The sequence below is a fragment of the Cydia splendana genome, chromosome 13 (assembly GCF_910591565.1).
Source record: "Cydia splendana chromosome 13, ilCydSple1.2, whole genome shotgun sequence".
Classification (NCBI taxonomy): domain Eukaryota; kingdom Metazoa; phylum Arthropoda; class Insecta; order Lepidoptera; family Tortricidae; genus Cydia; species Cydia splendana.
The window spans coordinates 1877034-1888151 of NC_085972.1; the positions used below are offsets into that span (position 1 = coordinate 1877034).

Sequence of the window (11118 nt, forward strand, 5' to 3'; positions counted from 1 at the left end):
ACAATTTTTCGCTAGGATCAATATTCAAAGAGATATTAACGCGGGAAAGTTAATTATAATCACTTCTAAGGTCGGTTTTTTTTTAGTTTTTCGTAAATAACTCGTAAACGGTGGCCAATATATTAAAATGTTGTTAAATGTTAATAATCTACACAAAATTCTCTACAAAAAAGATTCAGTACACTTTTCGCAGGGATTAATATTTAAAAAGATAATACAGAGGGAAAGTTAATTATATTAAATTCTAAGGTTCCTTGTTTTTATTTTTTCGTTAATAATTTGAAAAAACAAAGCAGCGAGTAAGTTCATTATAATAAATTTTAATGATATTATTTATTAATAACAAAGTGAAAAAAAAAACTAAACGTTAAAATTAAAACTAAAATATAACAAATCTTAAACTAAACTTATAAGTAAAAAATGCTCCCCAGGTCACCTTCATGAGTTATGGTGCCCAGAAGGCTGGCAGCGTTACCTTTTTGGATGGCCAGGCTTATCCTCTGGCCGAGGTAGCTGCCAGCCCTCCGGTCACCTGAGATGTCCATGAGGCGCTGGGACATTCCTTAAATAAGCTTTTTGTGCTAGGCCCCCACGGTCCGAGAGTCTCTACGGCAAACGGCGCAAATATGTAGCCCTCGCCGAGGACAGCATATTTGCGCCGCTTGTTCTGTTCAGCGGTTGTAGCCGCCGGTCCCGCCTTGACGGAGGTCGCCTGTAGGTGGGACGGCGCGAGCGTGTCAACGCAGGTGGCGTCCCACACAAGCGTCCTCCCCAGCCTTCACGGAATAAGTGAAGTTCCGTCGGGCCGCTTGCCGTCGTCGCGTGCGATACCGTTCGGCTCTAGGATGGCCGGCACGCTAAAGGAAGCAAGCACCCTCCGGATGACATCATTCAGGGAGGTGTGGCGAGAGATGCGGCCTGCGCTTCTCTGGCAGGGCAAGCCGTGGTGGCCCAGCTCGTCAACATTGGAGCCACAGCGGCAGCGGTGGGGCTCATTGGTTTTGACCCCCAATCGCAGACTGGTAGCGAGTGCGAGAGCCTTTCTCTCTAGGAGAGTGCCTATGTTGGGGGATGGCAATGCATGGAGCGAGAGCCCCGACTCTGGCTCCGATACAGCTAAGAGACGAGCGCGCTCTGCAGGGCTTTGAGCATTATCAATAAGAGCTTTTAAGGTGGCTCTGCAGAGGGGCTCATCCCAAAGTTTTTGAGAATGAACGAAGGCTGGGATTGGATTTTCCGGGCAGGCTTGCGTCCAAGCATTTTTGGCCTCGATCTGTATTTGGATGCAGATATTGTCGGCAGGAGGGCAAAAAATTTTACTGGCGAGATCTTGCGTGCTGTGGAAAGAGGACAAAAAACCTGGGAGGGCGATGCTGACAACTAGCCGGATGCCCAGGCCGCCATGAAGGATTGGCAAAGAGGCCTGAGTCCAATTTTAAAGTCCCTTTTTAGTTTTTCTTAAATAACTTGTAAACGGTGGCCCATAGCAAAATAGGTTATACTTTACAAATTATTTACGAAAAACTAAAAAAAAAGTGACATGTGAATTGATTGTAATGAACTTTCTTCCTTTAATATCGTTTCAAATATTGATCCCAGAGAAAAGTGTTTAAGATGTTTTTGGACAAAAAATTTATGTAGATTATTTATTCATAAAAACCTATTTTACAATGGAACACCGTTTACGAGTTATGTACGAAAAACTAAAAAGGGACTTTAAAATTTATTATAATCCTAATAATATATACTTACCCGCTTCTTTGTTTTTTTTTTTAATATTGATCCTAGAGAAAAGTGTTCTATATGTTTCTTGTATGAAATTTCATTTTTATTATTTATGTGTAAGATATTTTTTGCTGTGTCATACTTCAAATTATTAACGAAAAATAAAAACAAGGAACCTTAGAATTTATTATAATTAACTTTCCCTCTGTATTATCTTTTTAAATATGATTCCCTGCGAAAAGTGTACTGAATCTTTTTTGTAGAAAATTTTGTGTAGATTATTAACATTTAACAACATTTTAATATATTGGCCACCGTTTGCGAGTTATTTACGTAAAACTAAAAAAAAAGCGACATTGGAAGTGATTATAATAAACTTTCCCGCGTTAATATCTCTTTGAATATTGATCCTAGCGAAAAATTGTACGAAATCTTTCTTGTAGGAAATTTTATGCAGATTACTTACGCATAAGAACATTTTTGCTATGCGCCACTGTTTAAGAGTTATTTACGACACACTAAAAAAAGGAACCTTTAATATCTAATATCGCACTTCCGGTCAAGAATTCGATCGAGCAAATTCGGATTCAGCGGGGTCTAATTAGGGTAAAAAACCCGGTTGCCAAAAAGTTATATAATTTGCCAGTCGAAATCGAGTTTTACAAAAATATGACCAGTTTACAATAGTTTTTTTTTATATATTCGTTCGTTCAGTTTATTGATAAAACTTTTTAAATTAATATAGAGCCTATATTTTTCATATTATATTAATATAATTAAAAATAGGTATTCATTCATTAAATATTCTTTTCTTTTACACAATGTATTTTGATGTGTAAAACTATAATCGTTTAGTTTAGTTTTCAATGTAGGAAATAATTTTCAACATTGAAATAAAAACAGTTTTTCAGCCACCACTTTGTTTTTTTTTATTTTGTAAAGTTAACCTCACGACCTTTTTTAGCGTGTAATTTCCTGTCATTTGATACCACACACGATTTTTAATATTTTTTTTGATTTTTCAAATTTGAAATGTCAATAAATGCGTTTTGCATGCATATATTTTGATATATTTTTAGTATGTCAAAAAGATACACCCAAAGAACTAAAAACATCAAACCCCGTCTTTGTGGGAATTATTTTGACCCCAAAGGCTATATCATCTCTACTATATCCTAATAAAGAAAATGACACCAAAATAATCATTGTAAGCCCAATAAAAATCAATGACCACCAAAATTAGACCTCCATTTTAATGTAAAATTATAGCCAAATTTTTAAATCTTGCTATTCTATTAAAGCAAATTACTCCAAAATAATCATTGTAAACCCAAAAATAGTAAATGACCACCAAAATTGTAACCACATTTTAATTAAAAATGTGCAAATATTTAAAAATATATCGTTATCCTATTAAATTAATTAATGCACTTCGTCACCTTTTTCTAGTAGCATTTTATTTCTGTAAGTCGCAGTTCAAACCTAACCTAACCCACTTTTCTAGTAGCATTTAGTTTCTATAAGGGTCACAGTTCCAACCTAACCTAACCCACTTTTCTAGTAGCATTTCGTTTCTCTAAGGGTCGCAGTTCAAACCTAACCTAACCCACTTTTCTAGTAGCATATCGTTTCTGTAAGGGTCGCTGTTCAAACCTAACCCACTTTTCTAGTACCTAGCATTTAGTTTCTATAAGGGTCACAGTTCCAACCTAACCTAACCCACTTTTCTAGTAGCATTTCGTTTCTGTAAGAGTTGCAGTTCAAACCTAACCTAACCCACTTTTTAGCAATGCTACTAGAAAAGTGGGTTCACTTTTCTAGTAGCGTTTCATTTCTGTATGGGTCGCAGTTCAAACTTAACCTAACCCACTTTTCTAGTAGCATTTCATTTCTGTATGGATCGCAGTTCAAACCTAACCTAACCCACTTTTCTAGTAGCATTTCGTTTCTGTAAGGGTCGCAGTTCAAACCTAACCTAACCCACTTTTCTAGTAGCATTTCGTTTCTGTAAGGGTCGCAGTTCAAACCTAACCTAACCCACTTTTCTAGTAGCATTTCGTTTCTGTATGGATCGCAGTTCAAACCTAACCTAACCCACTTTTCTAGTAGCATTTCGTTTCTGTAAGGGTCGCAGTTCAAACCTAACCTAACCCACTTTTCTAGTAGCATTTCGTTTCTGTAAGAATCGCAGTTCAAACCTAACCTAACCCACTTTTCTAGTAGCACTTCGTTTCTGTAAGGATCGCAGTTCAAACCTAACCCACTTTTCTAGTACCTAGCATTTAGTTTCTATAAGGGTCACAGTTCCAATCTAACCTAACCCACTTTTCTAGTAGCATTTCATTTCTGTAAGGGTTGCAGTTCAAACCTAACCTAACCCACTTTTCTAGTAGCATTTCGTTTCTGTAAGGGGCGCAGTTCAAACCTAACCTAACCCACTTTTCTAGTAGCACTTCGTTTCTGTAAGGATCGCAGTTCAAACCTAACCCACTTTTCTAGTACCTAGCATTTAGTTTCTATAAGGGTCTCAGTTCCAACCTAACCTAACCCACTTTTCTAGTAGCATTTCGTTTCTGTAAGGGTTGCAGTTCAAACCTAACCTAACCCACTTTTTAGCAATGCTACTAGAAAAGTGGGTTCACTTTTCTAGTAGCATTTTATTTCTGTATGGGTCGCAGTTCAAACTTAACCTAACCCACTTTTCTAGTAGCATTTCATTTCTGTATGGATCGCAGTTCAAACCTAACCTAACCCACTTTTCTAGTAGCATTTCGTTTCTGTAAGGGTCGCAGTTCAAACCTAACCTAACCCACTTTTCTAGTAGCATTTCGTTTCTGTAAGGGTCGCAGTTCAAACCTAACCTAACCCACTTTTCTAGTAGCATTTCGTTTCTGTATGGGTCGCAGTTCAAATCTAACCTAACCCACTTTTCTAGTAGCATTTCGTTTCTGTATGGGTCGCAGTTCAAACCTAACCTAACCCACTTTTCTAGTAGCATTTCGTTTCTGTATGGGTCGCAGTTCAAACCTAACCTAACCCACTTTTCTAGTAGCATTTCGTTTCTGTAAGGGTCGCAGTTCAAACCTAACCTAACCCACTTTTCTAGTAGCACTTCGTTTCTGTAAGGATCGCAGTTCAAACCTAACCCACTTTTCTAGTACCTAGCATTTAGTTTCTATAAGGGTCACAGTTCCAACCTAACCTAACCCACTTTTCTAGTAGCATTTCGTTTCTGTAAGGATAGATAGATAGATAGATAGATAAATCATTTATTTGACAGCTGCAATGACACACAATATAAATTTAAACATATCATAACAGAAAGAAAAAACAATAATTATTACACTAACAAAGAAAATTGAGTTACAAAGAAAATAACATAGAAATGAGTAGGTACAAAAGTAAAATTTTATAAAAGTAGGTAGGTACAAACTGTGTGCGTTGCAGCAGGACAAAAGGGTCACGGCTCAGTGATATGCTTCGCTCTTTCGAGCAAAGCACTGATTTTCTGCTGGAACCCAGGTCACAACAAATATTATATTTATGTAGAAGTATTTACGTACGTCGAAAACAATCGTACAGTGTAAGTGTGATATGTGCATGTCGTGTGATAATTTTTTGATGAAATACTTAGATAGTAGGTAAAATTGACCCGTGTACTGTGTGACGTCTCCCAGTTGTGTGACACCAGCCTCACCATGTTATATCCTAAAATCTGCAACCAAATAGCCGAATGGAATCCCAGCGGTTTGTTTTTCAAGGAGAAGTTTTTTAAAGTGGGTTTTAAATGTTTTTTTGGATTTAAGTTGTCTTAAAGGCGGAGGGATATCATTCCAGCATTGTAAGGGTTGCAGTTCAAACCTTACCTAACCCACTTTTTAGCAGCATTTCGTTTCTGTAAGGGTCGCAGTTCAAACTTAACCCACTTTTCTAGTAACATTTCGTTTCTGTATGGGTCGCAGTTCAAATCTAACCTAACCCACTTTTCTAGTAGCATTTCGTTTCTGTATGGGTCGCAGTTGAAACCTTACCTAACCCACTTTTCTAGTAGCATTTCGGTTCTGTGAGGATCGCAGTTCTAACCTAACCTAACCCACTTTTATAGTAGCATTTCGTTTCTGTAAAGGTCGCAGTTCAAACCTAACCTAACCTACTTTTCTAGTACTATTTCGTTTCTGTAAGGGTCGCAGTGCTAACCTAACCTAACCCACTTAACTGATAGCAGTTCAAACTGATAGCAGTTTAACCTACTTTTCTAGTAGGAGTAACGAAATGCTACTAGAAAAGTAGGTTTGGTTAGGTAGGTATGCGGTGCGGGGTACGGGGGGTTGAGCGGGAGGGGCTAGTAATTTTGGCATTAGTTTACTTTATTTGGTAATATGTATACATTTTTTGGTAATCATAGTGGTTTATTTAGGTGAAAATATCGCATTAATTTGGTCTTCAAGATTTGGTGATCATTAATGATTTTTGGTGATCATTCAATATTTTTGGTATTTGAATACAATTTGAAGTGCAGCCGTAATTAAAACGGTGGTACTTTTGTATTTTTAGGCCTTATTTTTTTGGTGTTCAGTAATTTTTTTTTGTAAGCATGATTTTTTTATTTAGGGTACCAAACTATTTTTTGGTGGTCATTATATTTGTAGCCCTTTATATATCACTCCAATATAATTCAATAAAGTCTCATCTTGATGAAATCGCTAATAAAAGTGAACTCTAGTACTGGTGAATAAAACTCAAAATATCATGACCAAATATATTTAGATGCGAGGTCTGCAAGGTAACTTTACAATTCCTATTCGAATTTTAAACAATTAACGCTACAAATTTGAGCTCACTGGCCAGCAATTTCGGAACTAAAGTTTTTCAATAGAAAGGAGGATGGGTCAATTATACATAGTGCTGCAGACATTTTGGACATCGTGCGGCGGGGCGCGCGGGGTGCCCCCCTGCCTATTCTATCGCTGCGTCTGCTTCACCCCCTTGAAAACGTAAAACTCGAGTATAAGAGCGTCTTAATATTTTACAGATAATATATTTATTTACCCCTAAGTCGTGAAAACAGTACATGCATTTAGGATGAGATGCTATTTGTTTATTTTGTTTACGAATTAAATGTTTCCAATTATATTCCAAAAAGCCGATTACTGCGGTTTTCTTTGAAGGATTTGTGATACACCAGCGATGTCATACCATAGCTTTAAAATACGCGTTTTGCATCCGATTATTCATGTATTCGAGTGTTAGGTAAACTTATATTTAGGGTTTAAAGTCAATAAAATGCATCTGATAAAATATAAATAGTATAATTAACTGCTGCAACTAAAACCGTAAAAATCACACGTAGATACCAATCTATATTACAAATTGATCACGCAGACATGGGCACTCGATAAATATTTCAGTAACATACCTAAGCGATACCATCGGTTTTTGCTTCGTTACGTTACGACGCAGGCTGTTAGTAACACTAACCTTTAATACTTTCAACTTAAGGTTGATTTTTGATTGCATGTTACCATTAGCATTTTTTTCCACTATAGTACCAACGCCCACACTGTTAACTGACAGCTCCTAAACCTTATTACAAAAGGCATAAGATCCACCGATGGACAGTTAAGAGTGTCGCTATTTGTACCATCACCCTCATTGTTAATCGACAATTTTAAACCTTATCGTAAAGGCATAAAGTACATCTAAAGTCAGTTAATTCTGTTGCTGTTAGTAATTCACGGTGCAGCTATCATCAAAATATATCGAAGCCATTAATCTTAAAACACAACCGCACTACACTTTCGTTCGTTTCGTACGTTCGTTGAATGTAATGCAACAGAGTCAACCATGTCATATTTCAAAAAATATACAAGCACGAAAAGTGAGAAAATTAATATTTGGAGTGCATTTAAACCTTTGTATTTTATATTAACTTTGTTTGGGTTGTTACCGTACTCACTCAAGTTTCCAAAGGGATCTGGAGGCGCTATAATAATCCATAAGTCGATATACTTCAACTCACTCTGTTCGGTCTCAATGATTTTAATCCTTTACTCGTTTTTCGTTCTTCATACGCAGCAAGTGTTCGCCACAACCGAAAGCAACACGATGACTGAAGTTCTAACGACCAAGCTCAACTACATGTTGGAAATGCTCACTTTATTATTATTTGCCACGATCAGTTATTTTTGCGCTTATAAAAACAGATTTAATTACGTGAAAATATTGAATGCCATAGTTTCATCGAGTAACAAGTTCATTGATCATAAAGTTGTCCGTCGATTACAAGTGCAGGTGAAGATAGTACTTTTGTGTCTGTTTTTATTATTATTGATACAAATTACGATAAATTTCACAAGACTAGACACAGTGAGGAAAATGATGCTGGTGACTTCTAGCTTTATTTTACCACAGATGATACAATTCACAGTTATAAGCTTCTATTACGTGTTAGTTTTGATGGTTGTTGGTGTCCTGAAAAACATTAATGAGCAAATGGAAAGGTTATGTTACTACAACAGGATTAATGCTGGATTTATAAAAGTGGATAAAAGGATTACTTTGAATCAGATAGAAGTTGTTTATGTGAACATGTTGGAGATGAAACGAGAGATAAATAGAGCATTTCAAGCATCTATTTTGGCGACTGCGATCCAATGTTTCCACTCAATAGTGAGTGAATCGCACATTCTCTACCACGGGCTGGTCGTAGATCATACTCTGACGACGCATGACGTATGTAACTGCTCGATATGGATTGTGTATCAGTTGATAAAGATATACACTATATCGTGTTCAGGGAGCATGTTGAAAGAGCATGTAAGTGACATGTTTGACGAAGTTTCTTAGGAAAATATATATTTAGTTAAAGACAAAATTACTGCTGTGTTTTTTCGCAAAGTAAAATGTTTGTACCTGTGCGCCACCCAAGACCATTTATTTGCACCTTGTGTGTTTTAAGTCTCTCGTAACGCTCTCTTGGGCATTTCTTGAGAATCTTTCGCTAAGGCTCCTGAGGGCCTATACCGCAAACACCGAAGTTCGCCTTAATTGGAGTTAAAATGATGCCCCCAACTTGCGAACTTCAGTGTTCACAGTAGGCCCTCTGATTATTTAACAGACTCTTTGGCTTACTGTGAGCTCAAAATCAGGGCTTTAACAAAACCTGGGCCCAATTTTACTGGGCCGATTTTCATTTTGTGGTCGGTTTTTTTTCATCAGATTTTGATAAAAGGTAGATAGATATAGTTCCTTATTCTATATGATATAAGCGCAATTTCACCTATGCCATAATAGTTATTTGTACAACAAGAGATCAAAGTTTGATATTTCTTCGAGTGCTTATTTTGAGTCCCGTGCAAGCGAAAGATTCTATAATAAATTCACGAGCGTAGCGAGTGAATCTAATTTAGAATCTTGAGCGTAGTAAGGGATTCAAAAGCGCACGAGATGTAAATAACTTTGATCTCGTGTAGTACACAAAATTTTTCACCCTAAGCAGTGAGAACATACCTAGAGGGACAGAGATAATAGAACCCAAGTATATCGAATTTGTATTAGACCCCGCATGTTGAAATGACATTTGACTATAAAGGTCACTTGAATGTCATTTTGTCTCACTCAGTGAGCAAAATCGCATTTTGCTCACTGAGTGAGACAAAATGACTCAGTGAGCAAAATGCGATTTTGCTCACTGTTTTTAAGAAGCAAAGTACCCTTGTCCGAGCTGCTGAGGTGAAAAAATTATTTCTCCGAGTTAAGTAAACGTATTGGTATTTCCGTAATCAACGGAAAATTATACATACTTTTTTTTCGAGACAAATTTCGCTTTCTTATTTATTCCGCCTAGAATAAGGAGCTATTCACACCAGCCAAACTTTATCCAAATCTAACGAAAAAATAATAATTCTATAACAGTTGTCTATAACAAAATAATAATCGACCCTCCTCTCCCTTCACAAATAACAACAGTAAGATTTTATTACATATATTATAGTAAATAGTTTAAAAAAATAACTCTTACAGGCGGCAAAAATCGGACGCAGCTTGCATAATATACACCCAGGCCAAGATGACGCTAGATTGTATTTGGAAGTGCAACATTTCTCCTCGATGATATTGTACCAGAACGCGGAGATGACTGTTTACGATTTCTTCCCGCTGGATTCTACCTTCACTTATAATGTAAGTTTACTTATGATATAGGAGGAGATAAACGAGCAGACGAATTGTCTAATGGTAAGCAATTGCCGTCGCTCGTGGACACCTGCACCAGAGCCTTTGAGAAATTGTACTTTGTTTATTTAGTCGCCAAAGGAGCAAAGCTCATTTCCACTTTAGGTACATGGCTCACCAAGAATAAGCGGGCATATCACTCGTTTCTTTCCAAAACGTGCAGAATGTGGAATGGTATTTCCTTTGCGCTACGACATGGGGTTCTTCAAGAAGCGGGTATTCACGGCTCTTAAGGGTCGGCAACGTTTAAGTGGCTCCTCTGATGTTATTTATGTCCATGGGCAACGGTGACCGCTCCCCATCAGACGGCTTGTCTGCTCGTTTGCTATCACATAAAAAAAATCTATTTACCGGTTGACTGTACTGATGCCTGTTCGCATTTTTAGGTAGTTACAGCGGCTGTTATGTACATAGTGATGCTTGTGCAATTTGATACGAACAAAAAGTCTTAATTCAATCGATCTTTTAAGATGGCTGCCGCCGACTGCAACCTGTCTGTCTACCGTGAACATCGAATATTATATCCTTTATACTAGATATATCTCTCTCTATCGGTCTTACACCTAGAGTGACAGAGATGGAGACACAAAGATACATAAGTCGTTGTAATTTCATAGAAAACCTGTTAAGTTTTCCGTCGTTAGAGCCGATTCTTACCAGACTAACGGCCTGATTCTAACTTTAGATACGTCAAAAATTTGCTAAAGATACAGTGTCAAAACTGACGTTTCTTCAAACAAAAACGTCACTTTTGACACTGACATATCCTACCGACTGCGCCATGTAATGTTTTGTAATTAAAACCATTTATTTCTTGCTGACACTGAGTTTGATTTATATTAATTTTATAATAACTTTTACACATGTGCGATCAAACAACATCTACCTACCAGTAAATCCAATATGGCTAACCCTAAAGTTACACAGTTCATTCTTCTTCAACAGCGTCTGTACTTAATAAATGCCGCTCGCTGTCACTGTTCTGTCTTCTATCTTATTGTTTTCGGGGGCCCTTGTGGATACTCTTCGACCTATAGGGATCTTTTGTGCAATCACCCCCTAGAGAAGATCCGTCAACTACTCAAGAGCTTTTCCCACCATATCCATGTGTCGGATGATGGAGCTCATGGGTAGCGTTTTAAAGTCATTTGGTTCCAGATA

At 37.2% G+C, this 11118-nt stretch overlaps 1 protein-coding gene across 1 annotated transcript; it reads left to right on the forward strand.

Moving 5' to 3' along the window:
- Window positions 1–7544: 7544 nt before the first annotated feature.
- On the forward strand, window positions 7545–9927 carry LOC134796440 (uncharacterized). Its single transcript, XM_063768633.1, has 2 exons — window positions 7545–8541; window positions 9748–9927. Exons 1-2 carry the CDS (start codon window positions 7570–7572, stop codon window positions 9925–9927), a joined length of 1152 nt encoding a protein of 383 aa, XP_063624703.1. The 5' UTR covers window positions 7545–7569.
- The last annotated feature ends 1191 nt before the right edge of the window (window positions 9928–11118 follow it).